The 21,118-nt window shown below is 40.6% G+C and overlaps 1 protein-coding gene across 1 annotated transcript in view; it reads left to right on the forward strand.

Annotated features, from left to right (window-relative positions):
• PLCB1 (phospholipase C beta 1) overlaps positions 1-21,118 on the forward strand; it is an 882,984-nt gene that overhangs the window by 460,833 nt on the left and 401,033 nt on the right. Inside the window, exons 6-7 of the mRNA XM_044292378.1 lie at positions 17,736-17,789; positions 20,134-20,209. Coding sequence (XP_044148313.1) covers positions 17,736-17,789; positions 20,134-20,209 — 130 coding nt within the window. The remainder of the gene's footprint in view (positions 1-17,735; positions 17,790-20,133; positions 20,210-21,118) is intronic.

Genomic DNA, 21,118 nt, shown 5'->3' on the forward strand with positions numbered 1-21,118 from the left:
ACACATTTCTGCAACTGTTCCATTCATCTGAAAAGGGCCTTGCATAAACTGATGTGTTTAGTAACATAGTTAGGGTACTTTCACACTTGCGTTGTTTGATTCCGGCAGGCAGTTCCGTTGCCTGAACTGACTGCCTGATCAGGCAAACTGTATGCAAACGGATGTCATTTTTTCTGACTGATCAGGCATTTTTCTGACTGATCAGGATCCTGATCAGTCAGAAAAATGCCTGATCAGTCAGAAAAATGCATTGCAATACCGGATCCGTTTTTCCGGTGTCATCAGGCAAAACGGATCCGTTTTTTTTTTTTTTTTTTAATTTTTAAAGGTCTGCGCATGCGCAGACCGGAATGACGGATCCGGCATTCCGGTATTTTGAATGCCGGATCCGGCACTAATGCATTCCTATGGAAAAAAATGCCGGATCAGGCATTCAGGCAAGTCTTCAGTTTTTTTCGCCGGAGATAAAACCGTAGCATGCTACGGTTTTCTCTTTTGCCTGATCAGTCAAAACAACTGAACTGAAGACATCCTGATGCAAACTGAACGGATTACTCTCCATTCAGAATGCATGGGGATATGCCTGATCAGTTATTTTCCGGTATAGAGCCCCTGTGACGGAACTCTATGCCGGAAAAGAAAAACGCAAGTGTGAAAGTACCCTTAATTAGGCTGAAAAAAGACATCTGTCCATCCAGTTCAGTCTGTTATTCTTCAAGTTGATCCAGAGGAAGGCAAAAAAAAAACTGTGAGGTAGAAGCCAATTTTCCTCACTTTAGGGGAAAAAATTCCTTCCCGACTCCAATCAGGCAATCAGAATAACTCCCTGGATCAACGACCCCTCTCTAGTAGCTATAGCCTATAATATTATTACACTCCAGAAATACATCCAGGCCCCTCTTGAATTCCTTTATTGTACTCACCATCACCACCTCCTCAGGCAGAGAGCTCCATAGTCTCACTGCTCTTACCGTAAAGAATCCTCTTCTATGTTTGTGTACAAACCTTCTTTACTCCAGACGCAGAGGATGTCCCCTCGTCACAGTCACCGTCCTGGGGATAAATAGATGATGGGAGAGATCTCTGTACTGACCCCCTAATTGTCATTGAAACAGCCCCATGTTCAGGCATAGAAATGTTTGCAACAAATGTGTTGCATGGAAATATACTCTGAAGGATTATTAGCAAGTGACAAAGTACCTTGCTTATTTTCGCAACGTTATTAGAGATGTTTTTTTTTATGGTTGCTTTTCTATTATATTAGTGCTGTTGTGGGAAAGTTGACAGGTTTATAAATGTGTTTTTCTTTTTTTATGTTCATTAACAGAAGCTTAATGCTAGAATATTATGGAAATTACTATTGTACACTAACATAAAACTGTTATAAATAGTTGCAGGCTTCTAGGGGAGCATAATAGTTACATAGCAATATTGTATCAAGTAAACCTTGAATTCAAGGAGGACATAAATGTGAAATAGTCGCTGGCACTCAGCACTGACAGCTTTGTGCTTCCGTGATATTCTAAGTATGACTCAACTATTTCTCTGCCACAATAAAGTTACGCACGTCTTTGTAATACATATCTTGCCCTACTTTCAGTACATCATTAAAAGTCAGTTATAAAGAACAGGATAAAGATGGCACAGTCAGCAGGTTATGGAAGCTAAATGGACAGTGCCCTTAAGGGGTTCTCTGGGAATTAAAAAAATAAAATTGAAAATACTTAAATATTACTTTATTATAAATATATTCATAAATATCTTTCTTTAGTTATAATGGCTCATTTTGTCTAGGGAGCAATCATCAGGAGAAATAACATGGCCACTGTCCTATTAGTACATACAAAACCTGTCCTGATCACACAGGAGGACAAGTTACTTCACAACACTGAGGTAAAGAGCTGCCTCATCCTCCTCTCTGCTCTGCTTGTCAGGGATTATGATCCTGATTACAGTTTAATATGATCTTCAGCTGAATCTGTAGGATTGGAGGTCATGAGGAGACATGAAGTACAGAGAGGAGGATGGTGGTTTGTCTAATGAGTAGCAGCACTTGTATGCAGTCTCCATTACCATAGTCTGTCCTGTCCGTCCTCTCTGGACTTCATGTTTTCTCTTGAACTCCATTCCTACAGAGATGCAGCTGATGATCTTATCATCTGTATTCAGGATCCTAATCCCTGACAAGCAGAGATGAGGATGAGGCAGCTCTTTAGCTCACTTCTGAAGTAACTTATCCTCCTGTGTGATTAGGACAGGTTTTGTGTGTACTATAGGACAGCGGACTGCTGATTGCTCCCCAGACAAAACAAGACATTATATCTAATTAAAAGTATTTGGGAATATAATTATAATAAAGTAATATTTAAGTATTTTCACTTTCCTAATTCCCAGAGAACCCCTTTAAAGAGGTTGTTCACCCCTGGGGACATTTTCTACAGATACCCCCAGCGTGGGTCAGACCCTTAGTGGTAATCATATTTACCCCATCCCTATTTCAGGTCCATCACTGCCATGCTTGCTCTGCAGGTCCCAGGTCTCCCCCAGTCAACATCTGGTTTGACGTTGGCCACTGGCAGTAGATGGAGTGTATAAGGAGAGCATTGGGAGATATAATTGGGTAGATTTTAGGGTTTTATGCAGGAAAGCTTAGTTAGCAGTTGAGGAAGGGACTGGTCACTGGAAGTTGTGTGTTGTTACACAGTTCATACAGTTTGCTGGCAACTAAGTTCAGCAAATGCAAACATAGCGCCTGAACAACCAGTACAGTCTTACCTGGACTGTGACCTTTCTCTGGTGCATACCATATTCCTTCACCCCATAGACTGTGCAGGCAGATTGGAACACTATCCAGAACTGGCCCAGTTTTCTCTCTCTATTACAGGGTTTTCAGCTCGACCACCTGTTGAGCTGAAAACCCTGTGATAGAGAGAGCAAACTGCGATACCTAAACGGGTAACGTTGACCTCTGTTAGTGTACAAAACATCACTTTTGCCAAAATATACAAGGCATTGATCCATGATGATTTTCATACACATCCAGCAGAGGCAAATGAATAGATGTACTATTGTTGATGGTAGCTTTTTATAGCCAGCCCCATCACGCCACTGCTGCTGACAGCCTTGCTACCATCACATTCTGTAACGTATGGATGCTTTCACACTTCTTCAGCTGATACTCCATGCTGCTAATTCCCCTGCTGCCACTTCCATTACCCCCATAAAGCTGCTACTGCTAGTGCACAGCCACAAATATCTAATGCCTTGTCTGTTCCATGCTTTGCTGCTACTGCTGGCACTATTATTGCTGGCACTGTACTGCTTCTGGTCCAAAATAAAATAATTTTTCCAAGCTTGTTCAGCTTCAGAACAAGACACTGTTTCTTATCACAATTATCACTTGTGTGTGTATAAATAAATATAGGCCTTCTTCCCTCTGTAATGAAGAATTTTTGAACGTTTGTGCAGAACAAGCCGCTGTTTCTTCTGACGTGTGTGTATAAACATGGTCCCACCAAGCCACAGTTTTTTTTCCATAACACCGTGTGTGTCCAAACACTATCTGCACCCAATAAGGGACTATTTTTGGAAGCATAACATGTGCAACAGGCTGTTTAACACAGTCAATCATGCATTGACCCATAGCTATATGTATCAGTGTCACTCTGACATTATTTGCTATTGATTTAATTGCAGTCATTCAACAGCTTAAAAGTGTGTGTGGGGGGGGGGGGGGGGTAGATAAAGAGATAGAGAAAGATATAAGAAAAAAGATATAAGAAAAAGAATAAAACAACGAGATATAAAAATAAAAAAAAGCTCCTTGGAGACCTCACAGTGTTATATACAAATTTTCAGGCTAATTAGAGCATGTTTGAGTTGTGTACAATCAATACAGCCATTTTTGTAAAAATTCCAATTTTTGTACAAATTTGCTCATCTCTTCTGTGAATCAGCAATGTTAGTTATTGTTTGTACAGTATCTATAAATACTGTATATACTCTCAGCCAGGGGCGTAGCTATAGGGGAAGCGGCTGCTTTGGGGCTCTGACCCAGAAGGGGCCCATCCAGGAGGAGGAGGACTAAAAGATTTTGTTAGGGCCCCCCCAACAGTATTACACAATGAAATGATATACAGTGACAGTATAGACAGTGCAGAAAACGGATGGAACAGTGGCCAGGCCTGGTCTGAGAGAGCGATCTTTACTAGCCACAGGAATGGGGGCGGCATAAAAGCAAGGGGTTGCGAAGCAATTACCCCATTCAAAAATTTGCTGTGGGGCCCAGTAATTTCTAGCTACGGACTGCACTCAGCATTAGGTATTACATACAGTGTGATTAAAGAGGTTATGCCATGATTGTTGTAGAAAATTGAAAATCAGTACTAGGCCTGTACCTCACATGTGTCCAGAGCTTCCTCCCAGTCAATGCTCTATTAGATACTCTACAGGCTGGCACGGGGGACGTGTTCTTTGTTCAGCAGCTCTCTCCATGTAACTCTCACTGCTTCTAACGGTACATACGTCTGGTGCCATTGAAGGATGGAATGGAGCATGTGCGACAACCTCAGATGGTGGACATGCACATTACTATACAGATTAAAGAAAACGTGTTGCCATTATAATGAAGTAAAGAGCATATCCTCACAACTGCAGTATTTTTTTTATCAGAAAGTAAATTCTGAAAGTAACTTGTATTTCATACTAAATTATATGAAGATAACATTTAGTGGTGGCACAGTCCCTTTAAAGGGTATTGGTGAATCCCAAACTTCATGCAAAGATGCTGCTGAACGAGCCTTACTTTTGTTTGGTTTGGAAAAAAACTAAATTCAATGAAACATTTGAAAGTAAATCTGCTTGTCATATTTGCCAACTTTGCATCTGGTAATTTGGGGGCATGTAAGCACGTGGAAGTGGAACACCCACAAATCTAGCAGGACCACTCACTTATGGGTATTGCTTACATAAGCCTCGCCAATTTTTGCCCTGAGACAGCCTGAATTTGCTGGGACTGTCTCTGAAATTTAGGGACAGCCCCTGTAAATTCAGGGTCTCATGGCAGATTTGGCTTCTTTGCTAATTAGTATGTATGTTGCAGGTGCTTATGCAGCTAAAATGCTGCTTAAAAAGGGAATACACCCAAAACGCTTGGGTTCTAGAGACTGATTTCTCTTGAAACCAATTCCATATCACCTCTATATTTTTCCGCCAGTAAATTATGCCATGTGAGCATGACCTCAAATAAAGACTTCAGTTAATATAAAAAAATAAAGAAAACATATGAAGAAAAGCCACCACTCTTACTAGCATCCTCATATTATCATGTTATGACTACTTCTGGCTAAGAGCATTGCTGGTTGAACACTGTGCTATACAGATACTGTGTGTGCGCAAAACTGAATTACAGTGCAAAAGCCCCTGCTATTTCTATAATAGTAGAGCTATATGCAACTTTATAGCAGTTTACATGTTTTGCAATCTAATTTTCATGTCTGGGAAAGAACGAAAATGAGCTATAAAGGAAGAAAATTAATATTAATTCCCAGATTACCAACAGATTTTCTTGTTAGGCCTCATGCACATGACCATATTTTTCATCCTTGTGATACATACTGTATATGCTTTTTTGTGGCTAGTACAGTGACCTATGCATTCTATATTTTGTGAATCTGTTGTTTGTGGATGAAGCCTTATAGTTTAAAGGGAATGTCCAACTTGGGATGTTTTTTGCAAAACCTGGCCTTAACCCTTGGGCAGACCTGCGAAGAGAAGCTGAAGCATACTTATAGTACCCTTTTCCCGGCACTGGCTCCATGCTCCTTCTCTCACGGCCTGTGACTGCTCCACTGCACTCCCAGGATGTAAACTTCCATTTTTGTGCCGCTTCAGCCAGTCGCTGGCTGCAGCAGTGACCTGCCCCTCTTGCGTCATGTCAAATGGTCAAGTGTCACAAGGGAAGCAGGTGCACATGACACTTATAGAAGTCTATGGGTCCAAACTATACCTTGATATGCATGTTATTTCATATATGGACGCATACAGGATTATTTCTGATGGATTCTGTATTAATGTGTCATAGTCCATTAGATGTATTATTAGGCTGGGTTCAGACTGCATTTTAACCCTCTGCTGTTCTTTCCATTGGGGTCATTGAGGTATATGTTGGAACACCTGGTATTCATCCATGTACCAAACAGAATAAAGTAGTCTACCATGTTATTCTGTCTGGCAGGAAAGATCTATATAGTATCAGTAGAATTGTAGTAAGGTTCTGTTCACATAAGGACTTCAGAGGCTAGCGGTATCAGTCAAAAACGTATACATAGTAACATAGTAACTTAGTTTGTAAGACTGACAAAAGACATCCATCCATCCAGTTCAGCTCGTTATCCTGTACAGTTCTTGAAAAGTTGATCCAGAGGAAGGCAAAAAACCCTCATGAGGTAGAATCAAATTTTTCCTCATTTTAGTGGAAAGTTCCTTCCATTCCATTATATAAGCTCTCATTAGTACCGGAGGACCCGGAAGCGGTGAAATTCCTTCCATTCCATTATAGAAGCGCTGATTAGTACTGGAGGACCAGGATACGGTAAAGGCTCTGTATTCACCGCTTCCTGGTCCTCGGGTGTGCAGTGGCTGCGCAGTGCCCTCACAGCCCAGCCGATGGAGGAGGAGGAAGAAGAGCGCTGGAGCAGAGGAGCGGCGTCTGGAGCAGGAGAAGTAAGTGTTTTTATTTTTATTTTAAAAAACATGACGCAATATGGGGCTGCTGGGGAATGATCTGAGGCAATATGGGTCTGCTGGGAAATGATCTGAGGCAATATGGGTCTGCTGGGGGGATGATCTGAGGCATTATGGGGCTGCTGGGGGATGATCTGAGGCAATATGGGTCTGCTGGGGGGATGATCTGAGGCATTATGGGGCTGCTGGGGGATGATCTGAGGCAATATGGGTCTGCTGGGGGGATGATCTGAGGCATTATGGGGCTGCTGGGGGATGATCTGAGGCATTATGGGGCTGCTGGGGGATGATCTGAGGCAATATGGGGCTGCTGGGGGATGATCTGAGGCAATATGGGGCTGCTGGGGGCTGATCTGAGGCAATATGGGGCTGCTGGGGGCTGATCTGAGGCAATATGGGGCTGCTGGGGGATGATCTGAGGCAATATGGGTCTGCTGGGAAATGATCTGAGGCAATATGGATCTGCTGGGGGATGATCTGAGGCATTATGGGGCTGCTGGAGGATGATCTGAGGCATTATGGGGCTGCTGGGGGATGATCTGAGGCAATATGGGGCTGCCGGGGGATGATCTGAGGCAATATGGGGCTGCTGGGGGATGATCTGAGGCAATATGGGTCTGCTGGGAAATGATCTGAGGCAATATGGATCTGCTGGGGGATGATCTGAGGCATTATGGGGCTGCTGGAGGATGATCTGAGGCATTATGGGGCTGCTGGGGGATGATCTGAGGCAATATGGGGCTGCCGGGGGATGGTCTGAGGCAATATGGGGCTGCTGGGGGATGATCTGAGGCATTATGGGGCTGCTGGGGGATGATCTGAGGCAATATGGGGCTGCTGGGGGATGATCTGAGGCAATATGGGGCTGCCGGGGGCTGATATGAGTCTTTTAAGTGTTACAAGTCAATGACGGACTTAATAGCTGCAAAGAAAATTAACCAAAAGAGAAAGTAGATATAAGAATATACAGTATTAAAAAAGATGTTATTGTTATTAATTTGCACACATTTGCATAAACCTGTCTATGCCCTCCATATTGTACACAAACATATCTAAATATTTGCATTATATAGAGCGTTATCATGCTTTAAGCTTCAGCGTGCAGTGACAGTCTTAGCTGAACTGCTGCCAGAATCTTTCAGCTTACAGATGCTTTAGGAGGAGATGTGGATTCTCAACTCACAAACAATATATCAAGAAGAGATTAAACAAGAATGGAGAGGCCGTCCCATTACAACCAGAGAAATCTACAATGGAGATGCCTACTGTAATTACAGACGCAGTCATCTGTCTGAGCCTGGCACTCCTGGGTATACAGCCCTCATTATGTGCAATTTGTGGATTGTCAGAACCCAAGACTCTGGAGAAGAAACATGTAAAGGGCCAATCTTCTGTGTCTATAAACATTTTTACTTATAAAACACATGACTGACACTCCTAGATAATGGCTTCCTCTAGCAGCCAAAATATATTGTCTAGCAGGACTGTGTAGAGGATGCAAAATGGTATTTGCTAGAAAGAAAGACTCTTCTGGGTACAAAAAGAGAAGCTTTGAAGCAGCTGCCTGGACTTGAGTGGAATTGTAGTCAGTATTTAGCCAATCACTTGACCTGAGATAGGTTTTGATTGGAAAAGTGCAGTTGTACTTGACCCTGGACCACAGCTTACTTCCATGCCTGTGTGTTAGAAGTAGTTGATCAATACGTACACCGTTTTTGTTTTGTTTCTATTTGAAAAAGAGGACCTATAAAATCCATAATGCACCATATACAATAATTATAATATAGCAAAGGACCTGCTGACAAGCCCTCATTAATAATTTAAGAATATATCTTTGCAATTCATTATTACCTATTCTAGAGGATGGTTTTTGGACATTAAGCCGGTTTGAAGGCGAGTAATTGACAGCCCCTGCTGGTTTGTGTGATCTGACCAGTCCTTCCTAGGGTCTAGTGAGCTAAGTGTTTGATTTTTGCCTTTTGTAAATTGTTACTGACAGTGCGGTGAGCCCCTGAGGAGCCGGTGCAGTGAATGGGAGTGGTAGTGGCCCCGATGAAGTGGTCTGTCTCAGTGCAGTGGAAATGTAGTATTGAAGAAGGAGACCAGAATTAAACACAACAAAGTCTTTTTTACTATGTGCAACATACAACTTGAAATACATACAGTAGCAGCAGACTTTTAAGTACAGTTCTTCTCTGGCACCAGTAAGGATTATAGAAACAGGTTGGGTGGTGGCAATTCAGCACTTAGATGGTACTGGCCTAATAAAATTTTGGATGATGGGTGTCTTTGCTGTAATCGTACACCTATCAGCAGTGTTTTAATGCTGGTTGTAACAGTTCACTGCTGTCTAGCGTCCTAAGATTCACTTGAGGCTGAAGAATAAATGATCTCCCTGGAGAATCTAACAGGAACAGGAGCTCTGCAATGTGCTTCCTCTCCCTTCTGTCTCCTGGCAGAAAGCAGGACTGGGCCACTCCTACCAACAGGGGAGGAACGGGATGGTTAGCCCTGTTTCTTGCCAACCATAGCATCCATTCCTTGCTGGTAACCATGTTCAGAAGCAAACAATAAAATACAGAATACTATAATACAATATCCATATACAAAATTGTAGTACCCCCAGGTCTGAGTTAATACAACAGACTCTTCCAATTTAACTACATGACTAGATCTTATAATGTATTAAATATACTCAACTGTTCAGTTTAGAGCTATCTGATAAGGCTGTGTGGAATCGGATGGCCACACTTTATAATTGGGCATTTTTCCCATTCAGAACTCTAGGAAAGTTGGACTTGTGAGAGCTGTAATGGTAACTGCACTGCCTGTCAACAGGGTTCTTCATTACATGGCTGAGTGTACTTTTCTTTTTTTTTTACTTTAAAAAGTAAAGTTCTTTGAAAAGATTATATGTAATGCTATGAAAAACGATTGCTAATTTTCAGATGTCCAGCAATGGTGGCTAATCTTAAAAAAAAAAATTAGCTTAAAAGGAATCTTAGAGAACAAATAAAATCATTTTTGATCTAGAACTTCATTTACTGTCCCATAATTTGATATGTAATGTACGTTGTTGGATCTAAACCATATTATCCAGTGAACCCTATCATGAGGGGTACCTACAATCATCATCCACAATGAGAGAGAAAGGTATGCACATATAATTTTGCATAGGAGTGGATTGCCGTGTTTATTATTGTAATGGCTTGGTAATAACTTATCTAGGAATTTAAAAAAATTCTCAGAGGAACTTCACAAAACTGAAGGCCTCCTTAGTCCCAACTAAAGCCAGTGTTCATTACTAGTGTTGATCACAAATATTCAAATTGCAAATTTTTATTGCGAATAATAATTGCACTTTGAGAATTCGCGAATATTTAGAATATAGTGATATATATTCGTAATTACGAATATCGATTTTTTATTTTTTTAAATCGGTACACATGATCCTGCTTCTAGCTTGTGGGCCATTGAGAAGGCTGCAATATCTTTGGCTTTAGGAGTAGTGTTGATTGCGAATTTTTCGTAATGCAAATTTTTATCACAAATTTTTAAATTGCCGTTTTCCACAATCAAGAAAATAATGACTGGAGATAACGAATTCGCAAATATATGGCGAATATTCGCCCAAATATTTGCGAAATATCACAAATTCTAATATTGCCCCTGCCGCTCATCACTACTAAAAACATGATTCCTCCCTGCTTCTTGCTTGTGGGACAATGAGTCATTAGCCCACGAGCAACTTAAGCAGGGAGGAATCATGACTGCAGATTGGAAAAATTACGAATATTCTAAAAAACAAATATATAGCAATATATCGAATATATTTGTTTTTTAGAATATTCGTAATATTCTAAAACAAGAATATATAGCAATATAGCGAATATTCTAAATAAAATAATATAGAGCAATTTAGCTAATATAGTGCTATACTCTTCTTTGTCTAATAGTTGTCATTTTTTTCTCATCTGAAGTTCACATTGGAAAAAAATTATAAAAAAAAAGATTATAACACTATATTAGCTAAATTGCTCTACATTAGTTTTTGTTTCCACAATCAAGAATATTCGCTATATTGCTATATATTCTTGTTTTAGAATATTACGAGTATTCTAAAAAAACGAAAATATAGCACGATATTGAATATATTAGTTTTTTTGAATATTCGTCTTTTTTTTCCATCTGAAGTCATGCTTAAGTTATTTAAGCAGGGAGGAATCATGACTTCAGATGGAAAAAAAAGACAACTATTTTAAAAAATGAATATATAGCACAAAATTCTATAGTGCTATATATTCGTTTTTGACCCACACCTATATTGATTGCGTAATATTTACATATTACGCGATCATTACTTTGCCGATTTTTTGAGTAAAGCATTTGTAGAATATAACGAATATTCGAATTTGCGAATATTCAACGAATATTCTACAAAATATTCGCGAAATATCGCAAATTCGAATATGACCCCTGCCACTCATCACTTTTCATTACTGCTAGCGTTGAGCGAATTAAAGTGAAACTAATTGACTTAGATCCGAGTTTCAGTAAAAATTTTATTTGCAATGAATCCGAATTTCCTCAGGCTTCGTGGTAACAAATCATTTATTTCCTAACATGGCGGCTATACAAATTGTAAGTAAGAAGCTCAGGAATGTGATATGACCCATAATGCTAATCAATCCCAGCCAGCCAATCAGCAGATAGCCATCCCCTGTGATTTCACAGCCCTATAAAAGACTCACCCTGAGTGGTCATCACCATTTCACTGTTAACTTAGCATAGGAAAAGACATGGCAAGTGATAGGGAGAGTGTTTTAGCAAGTTTTTAATTGTAGAATGTTGGATAGGGACAGTGCAGGAACAGTGTAAGTAAGTTGTAGGGAGAGTTGTTAGACACTGTAGGGAGAGCATAGGGAAACTGCAGGGACAGTGCAGGCTTAGTGTAATCGCCCTGTGCATCTTGTTGACCTGCTGTCCCATTCCTTCTTACTTTGTTCTGTTATATGTAGAATTACTGTACATCAGACTCATTGTCAACAGACGGTCTAATATACAGGTGTGTTTATCTAGTTCATCTGCTGCATCATTTATAATTAATCTGTTCTGTTACACATAGACTTACTGTTTATCAGAGTGATTGTCAACAGACAGTCTAATATATAGGTGGGTTTATCTAATTAATCTGCTACATCATTTATAGTTAATCTGTTCTGATATAGATAGAATTACTGTGCGTCAGACTCAGCGTCAACAGGCAGTCTAATATATAGGCGCATTTATCTAGTTCACTTGCTGCACAATTAAACTTAGTTTGTTCTCTTATAGATAGACACATTGATTAATAGATAAGCAATTCTATTAAGCCCTGATTTACAAAGTGGGGTGATACGTCTGTCTCATTCTGTTTGTGGCGTGTCGACATTGATATTTAGCCGCTTTTGTTACCCAGTTACTGTCATTTAGTGTTACAAACGGTCTTACTTAACACCCTGTGGTCAGTGCAAGTAAATTGATTCTTTGCACAGCAGAATTGCCTACAAGTTGATCATTGTTTTTTTAAAAAAAATTATTGTTTTAGTGAAAACATTAGTCTTTTAGAGAATAAATTCGCTTTTTACTGCTCCAGTACTACAATCTCCGATCCCTATGACAAACGATATTGAGCGGGTAACCGGCACCTGTTGGCAAAAAATAGACACACTGTGATCCCAGTGCAGTGCGTGTGCTGTCCCAGACATGTAAAGGCATTACAAAACTGTTAGTGCTGAACGCCACTTGGACCTCCGGGAGGTTGGGCGAGGAACGCCTTAGGTCTAATAACTCCTTGTATTAGGGTTAAAACCAGATGAGCTGAACTTGCTGGATGGATCAAACCCGGCATCTGGATTATTGCCATATGTCGTTATCGGTTATCAGAATGAACCACACATATCACTCCCCAAACTCGACCCAAATTCATTGTAGCTAATACATTCTTATAGCCAAAAAAATTAGTCTGCATGTTTATTGTAATCGTTTATGGTCTGAACTACAATGTTATTACCAGACAACAAATTTTAAACAAATTCTACATCACTGTGCAGTGCAATGAAATTTCAGCCAGTTCAGGTTTGCTTTCAACATGTATTAGGGTTAAAACCAGATCGGTGGAACTTGCTGGATAGATCAAATATGGCAGCAAAATTATTGCCATAAGGGAGGAGTGTCGTTGGTTATCGGAATGAACCAGACAAATTGCTTCATTAATTTGACCCAAATTTATTGTAGCTAATACATACTTTGAGAGAAATTAAACTGAAAGAATTAGTCTTTGTTGTTATTGCAATTGTTTATGGTCGTAACTACAGTCGTTTTACCAGACAAATTGCTCCACCAACTGGACCCAAATTCGTCATTCTTAACTACCACGTTCTGTAATGGAAATTTTATTCTGCATCACTCTGACAGCCATAAAAAATTTTAAGCAAATTTTGCATCATTGTGCAGTGCAATGAAATTTTAGCCCATGTGGATCCCTCCATAAGGTCCAGAATCCCTCCATACTATGTACCTAATGGTATTTTGATTTCAACATGTATTTGGATTAAAACCAGGTGGGCCTAACTTGCTGGATGGATCAAACATGGCAGCTGGATTATTGCCATATCGGAGGAGTGTCAGTTATCGGAATGAACCACACAAATCACTCCACCAACTCGACCCAAATTCATCGTAGCTAATACTTTATTTTAGTCAGTGTTTGGTCAGTGTTTTGCATCAGTGTTTGATCAAAATGTGTAAGCTAAAAGCAGGAGTGAGTCTAAAACACAGATGAGATGCAAATAATTCCATTGCATTTGATCTCTGTTTTGGACCCACTCCTGTTCCTGGCTTACAATTACTGATCAAATAGTGATGCAAAACCCTGACAAAATACTGACCGTCTGAAAGAGGCTTTATAGATGCTCAAAATACAGGATTTTTTTTTTTTATGTTTTTCTGATGGATCAGAAGAACAGAAACATAAGCAGTGATGTTAACACAGCCCTACTGCCACTGCTGCTGCTCCCCCTCCCCAATCTGTCATGGGGCCACTACTACAGCAGCCACCACCGTCCCCACTCTGTTATGGGGCCACTACTTGAATCTTGGGGCATTGCATGGTTAAGTCCATGGCGATAAACTAGACTAGTGTTGATCGCGATATTCTAATCAGAATTTTTTTTCATGAATATCGGCACTTTGAGAATTTGCAAAGATGTAGAATATAGTGCTATGTATTCGTAATCGCGAATATTCAAGATTTTTCTTTCATTAGTAACCTCCCGTTTTGCTTGTGGGCCAATGAGAAGGCTGCAATATCTTTGTCAGAGCTTAGCAACATCCCTAGCAACCAATAGGAAAGTTGTCTACCCCTTTACTATATATAAAAAAACTCCCCAGCAGCCATTTTCTGCAGTTTTTTTGCAGTTCTGAGAGAGAGAGAGAGAGAGAGAGAGAGAGAGCAGTGACATTGCTGTGCTCTGTGCTTTCATCTGGATCCTATTCCTTATCCAATTACATTAGATAGTTAGTAAGCTCATATATATAATACAGATCGTTAGTGGGAGATAGTCAGTGTAGGTTAGATAGTGATATAGTGTAGCTGATAGGTTCTAGTGCAGGGTGTTAGGTAGTGTGATAGGAATTACTGTTTCTCTGCTGTCCATACATACATGCTACAGACATAGTGCTGTGATGTCACAACAATACTTAGTGCACCAATCAGTAATATCTACTCAGACCTGATAAAATGTGAGGTTGCATGTATTGCGCCAAAAATATGCGCATCATTAGTGCCGATTTGCACAATCGTAAAGATAATGACTGTAGATCGCAAATTCTAGAATTCGCAAATTAATTGTGATTATGCGAAAAATTCATGAAATATTATTGCCTATGCCGCTCATCACTAAATTAGACCTTACGCTTTTATTGACACACAGTAATTCCACAGCTAACAGAAGCGATTAGATATCAATCTTAGTGTCCCCTGCACAGTGATGTAGACGGCGATAAATTACAACTGCCTGTAATACTGATAGCACAGTACCTACAGAACGGATAACCTATGAACGTGGGTGCACTAGAACGTAGTGCACACAGCGATACCCTCTCCCTGCACTGTCCCTGCAGTTTAAGTTCCAAGCCATCACAGTGAGATTGGACCACCAAGTGCGATGTCTATGATTAGGCAGAGTGGCCTTGGTATACCATATTTATCGTGATTCATTATGAATTAATTCAGAACAAATCAAATTTCTTGAAGAACTTTGGCAAATTGACTGAGTCAAATTTTGGAAAACTTTGCTCATCTCTAATGACTACAACAGGAAACATGGCAAGAAAAGAAGGTGATAGGAACATTACTGCTTGCTGTATGTTTGCAAAAGCACCTGCTTCATTTCTAAACCACCAAAAAGCAAATATATCATTTGACAGTCTTCAAACATGGTGCTGATAGTGTGCCAATGATCCCGGGTATAGAAAAGATGGAGGCAGCTCTCGAGTGGTTCATTGGCCATTAATAAAGTTGTCGCTGTCTACAGTACCTTGCTTTTTCTAAAATTGTGCTACTAATGATCTGGATAGTTTACTTGTTCAGTAATGCTCATGTACATAGCTGTGTTTTGGACCCATTATTGCTGTTCACTTTAGATACAGTATGTACATAGAAAAATGTCTCATACTCGATCAGACTTGTATGTGCCAAGCAGTGGCGTACATAGAGAAGGGCCCCATAGCAAGAATCAAACCATGCCCCCCAGTCAGGACAGAAGGGTTTCTGCCTAAATACCTTTCAATGGCCCTTGGGCCATTTTTTCCACTGCCTTCCACCTTTCCACTTTGCTAAAAGTTGTTCCTTTAGAGCAGCGGTTCTCAACCTAGGGGTCGCGACCCCTTTGGGGGTCGATCTGCCCTTTCCGGGGGGTCGCCTGAGGCTTCCTATTAGGGCTGCACGATTGTAGCGTTACATTACCCTACTTCGTGAGATTTCCCTACCTCCTGACTTCCCGTCGCACTGCTAATGACGTGAGGAGGCGTTCCTGAGTTTTGACGATCTGCACATGCGCAAACCGACAGTTTATGGAAAATCTCAGCGGAGTTCAGATTCACACCGGGACACTGCGCATGCGCCAGCCGGAGTTAGCCGTGCTTGCGCACTGGGCCGTAATATTTCCCTACTAAGGCTCTCCTGCGCATGCGCAGTGTCCCGGTGTAAAGCTGAACTCCGCTGAGATTTTCCATAAACTGTCGGTTTGCGCATGCACAGATCGTCAAAACTCAGGAACGCCTCCTCACGTCATTAGCAGTGCGACAGTTAGTAGGGAAATCTCACTAGGAGAGAGATTGTTTCACACAGGAGTAACATACTTTACACGCAAAGACAGTTATGTGCGCAGTTTAGGACACATGAGGGGACACATAGGGCCATGAGGGGGACCAGCATAAGATGCTATATGTCTTATGCTGGCCCCCCTTATGGCCCTATGTGTCATAGCACACATCCCCTATAACAGCGTACTCCACAGATCCAGCCCATAACAGTGCCATCCACAGGTCCCCCATAAGTGTCCTCCACAGATCCCCCATAACAGCGTCCTCCACAGATCCCCCATAACAGCGTCCTCCACAGATCCCCCATAACTGCGTCCTCCACAGATCCCCCATAACTGCGTCCTCCACAGATCCCCCATAACTGCGTCCTCCACAGATCCCCCATAACAGCGTCCTCCACAGATCCCCCATATAACAGCGTCCTCCACAGATCCCCATATAACAGCGTCCTTCACAGATCCCCCACAACACAGCGCCCTCCACAGATCCCCCACAACACAGCGCCCTCCACAGATCCCCCACAACACAGCTCCAATTACAGAACTACCTAACACCTTGTAATAGACTGGCATACATCCTGCATATCAGATATTTACATTACAATTCATAACAGTAGCAAAATTAGTTATGACGTAGCGAGGAAAAAAATTTAATGGTTGGGGGTCACCACAACATGAGGAACTGTATTAAGGGGTCACGGCTTTAGAAAGGTTGAGAACCACTGCTTTAGAGGGTAGAGTCCTGACCAAGTTTTCACCCCCAGTAGAAGAGGGGATGATCCCAACTGGGCCCCCTCTTGCCCTGGGCCTCATAGCAGTTGCATGGTCTGCCACTATGGTAGTTATGCCCCTGGTGCCAAGGTATTCTCCTGTAGAAAATACGGAGCCTGATAGAGGCTGCAGACTTCGCATTGGGGCTGTACCATGTGCATAAGCCCTTAGGATGTGGGTTTGTCATTACTAAAGAACCCATGAATTCTACCCAACCAGAATACCAGTCATCCATCCATAAGGTGAAGCTGAAGCTCGGCTACACAGTAATTGTGCTATGGATCAAGAAAATGATCAAACACATTTAACCATAAGTCTATATCTTAAAGAATAGAATAGGAAATTGGAAGTTTGGGACTGGCCTACTTATAATCATAACTTATCGAGATGTTGCAGATGATGCACAGAAATCTACCATTGTCTGAACTAAAACAGAATGCGCTAAAATCTTATCCAGTGTTGTGAAAGATGGTATTAAATTTTAGGAAGCTGCTGCTAAATCTGTCCCAGAAACCATCCAGTGTGAAAACTATATAATAAAGACATCTGGAAGGGGCCATATAATTGTAAGAGAGCCGAGTGCGACATTTACATTTCTTGTATGCTTTCTGCAAATCAATGCAGTTGAGCTGTGAAGTTATAAGATTACATGATTACAGGTATGTTTCAGGTTTTCTTCTCAGTATGTCTCGGCCCTACCTATCCATCTACCATTCAACATACTAAAGTCGAAAACATTGCAAGAGAATTTGTGATTTACTTTTACGATTTATGACTTACTTTTTATATCAAAAAGCGAGTTCAATACCTTTATCACAGCAAAAATAATGGAAATATCTTTTTCATTCTTTACAGATACACCAAGCTGAAGCTTCAAGCCAATCAAGAAGGGAAAATTCCTGTTAAAAAGTAAGTTGTTTCTTCTTTTATGATGTATTTTTTCTATAAATCAGTACTATGCCTTAATAGGGCTGTCCACCCCTGGTGGCCTCTCAGGTAGACCCTGCAGCCAATAATATGTACCTGATCCTTGCTGCTGGGTTCTGGCTGCAGTGGTGACATGTCCCCCATGCTTGTGGTTCTATCAGCTTATGCTCTCTGTTTCTATGTAAATGTTAACTAACCTCCTCAGTCCCCAAGTAATATTTTCCTCACTTATATAGCACTGACATATTCCGCAGCGCTTTACAGACATTATCATTACTCACTGTCCCCCAATGGCGCTCACAATCTAGGTTCCCTATCATTATGTCTTTGGTGTGTGGGAGGAAACCCACTCAAACTTGGGTGAACATACAAACTGCATGTAGATGCTGTCCTTGGTCCCAGCACTGCAAGACACCAGTGCTTACCACTGAGCCACCATGTAAGGAGACCACGGTGGCTGCAACTGCTTTTTTTTCTCTATCTTGATGGAGCGGAAGTGTGAAGATGTTTGTCTGGGTTAAGGTGAACACAAAACTTGGCTGCTCAAAAGGCATGTCCATTTTCTCCTACATTGAAAAAACATAGGATACACACGCAGTATCTGATAACTAATATACATTTACAGCTAAATGTGCTGCAAAATTTTGATGGGGATCTTCACCGCTGGCTAGGTCGCACTATCATGTCAGAGGCCGATCTTTCTCAAAAATCCTTTTGGCCTATGGTATGCCAATAGAACTCTGCCTGTACTAATATTTTTATATTTTGGTTTCAATTGTGTAGACTTACAGTATGCAAATGCAGAAAAAGTCAATCTTTTCTGAACACTGAATTTATTCTTTACTGAAGTGAACATCACTGTAAGAAATGAGCAGATACTAATTGTTTATTTCCTCCTTAAAGGGGTTCTCCAAGAATTAAAAAAATAAATGACTGAAAATACTTAAACATTACATTATTATAAATATATTCCCAAATGCCTTTCATTAGTTATAATGGCTTGTTTTGTATAGAGAGCAATCATCAGAGTAAATAAAATGGTCGCCGTCCTATTACTACACACAAAACCTGTCCTAATCACACACCAGGACAAGTTACTTCACAACACTGAGCTAAAGAGCTGCCTCATCCTCCTCTCTGCTCTACCTGTCAGAAATTATAATCCTAAATACAGTTTAATATGATCTTCTGAATCTCTGTATGAATGGAGTACATGAGGAGACATTAAAGGGGTTTTCTCATCTCAGACAATGGGGGCATATCGCTAGGTCACAAAATGTCCAATATCGGTATTGCATTGCGAATTAAATTATTTAGTAAAACAGATATCTGGTGACAGGTCCTGTTTAAGAGCCCCGCAATAACAAATCTATGGATGTTACATGGATGGACCATGTTGCAGAGAGACAACTAGAATTTGACCTAAAACCATGCAATGTTGAGAAGATTCACTAACAAAGTGCAGACCCATCAGTTTTACAGAAAAAACTGGGTTCCTGTATCTCCTGTTTGCTGCAGAGAGGTGACCAGACGTTCATAAAGCTGTCATGTGCCACAAGGTTGGGTTTTGGTCACTTCACTGCTTGGGGACCTATCACCGCTGAGGCCAGTCATTGACTGCAGTAGTGCACATGATCCTGTCTGTACCCCAGCCAGAAGTAAACAGGGGACGGGAAGATTGCAAAATGGTGACAGGACGCAGGACTATATTGTCAAGGAGTGGGTGAATATGATTTTTTTCAGTAGAAGCATATTTTTTTATTAAGCTACTTATTCAAATGCAGACACATTTTTACTGGTAGAGCACTACTTAAACTGCTTTAAAATTGAAATATATTTTAAATGAAAACATCAAAAATAGAGATAACTGCTTGAACAGTCCAAAGAGCTCCAAAATTAAAATAATTAATTATGTAGATCTATTTTTTAATATCATTTGGGAATTTACCAGCAAAGGATATGCTTAACAGGCAAAGAACAAAGATGAAAGGAAAAGTGAAAATTGTCTCAGGCAAATCAGATCATGGCAAGCTTCGGATTTTTAGTAGGTCAAATGAAATTATACTGATAATGTAGGAATATCGACCGAGAGACTATCACAGAGAGAAAGAGAGAGAGAGAGCTCTCATTTTAGGGTATTATGCAGATCACACTCTGCTAATGTATCCTAGAAATGCATTGTTGATTCTGTTCTAGTTTCAAACCTACAAAACTGTGGAATCGTATTAGGGCGGGATAAAACTAATTCATTTTCAGATGGATTTTCGTTCCAATGAATCAATACATAAAGACTTCATTATTTTTCCTTTTCCTTTATTCTTTCTAGCATATACCGTATATTCTCCGCAGACAGAAAACGAGTGGAAACTGCATTAGAGTCTTGTAATCTTCCATCTGGCAGAGTAAGTATCTGAGCGGCAGGCGCCGGACGCGATATATGTGTTCGTTGGTGAGAAGGAAGTTAGTAGAAGAATAAAGCGAAATGTAAAGATAAAACATTCTTAATGATTTCTGCTTTGATAATTGCATAAATGTTCCCGGTGTTAATGCAGCCCCTTACTTATGAATGTGTAAACAATATAACGTATTACCGGGCTCCCACTGCTACTATGAGGTTCTGTCTGGGAATGGAAATTGCTAGAACAGTAAAAGAAACTCTGTCTTCAGATTCAGCTGTGCCAATAATAGCTTTCAAGTGAGTTTGTCTGCATAAGATGATATAAACCATATAATGAGATAATTCCCCAAATCATTGTTACTATCCCTGATATGTTTAAAGGGAAACTGAACCAAATGTCTGCCTTATCTACATTTGCAAACTTCTTTTCCTTGTTTTCAGCAACTTCAGGCAGGAGAAAAACTGACAGTATACCCCACCCCATCTAATATATCTCCTGTAGTTAGAAATTCCAGAAACATTTAAAGAGCACCTGTCAGCAGCATCAAACCTATTAAACCAGGAGCCCTTCTGTCCTGTCAAGTAAAATAATACCTGTCTTGTAAAGATGATTGGTTGTGGCGCTCCTGAGAAAGAACACTTTTATTCTTTATGGAAATGAGGACTTAAGTGCCCCAAGGGGTGGGGCCTAACCCCTTGGTGCACCCCAGTTCCTTAGCTTTCCAGTGTTGACCATGCCCCTCAACACATTGAAACCCTAATTTTCATAAAGTATAAAAATATTTTGTCTTAAGAAGGCTACAACCGAATTTCACAAGAAAGGTATCATTTTAATCAGAAGGATCAGCCTCACGAGGGTGTATGCCTGGTTTAATAGAGTGGATCTAGTTGAATAAAGCATTTGGAAATGATA

This window comes from Bufo gargarizans, chromosome 4 (assembly GCF_014858855.1).
Source record: "Bufo gargarizans isolate SCDJY-AF-19 chromosome 4, ASM1485885v1, whole genome shotgun sequence".
Taxonomy (NCBI): domain Eukaryota; kingdom Metazoa; phylum Chordata; class Amphibia; order Anura; family Bufonidae; genus Bufo; species Bufo gargarizans.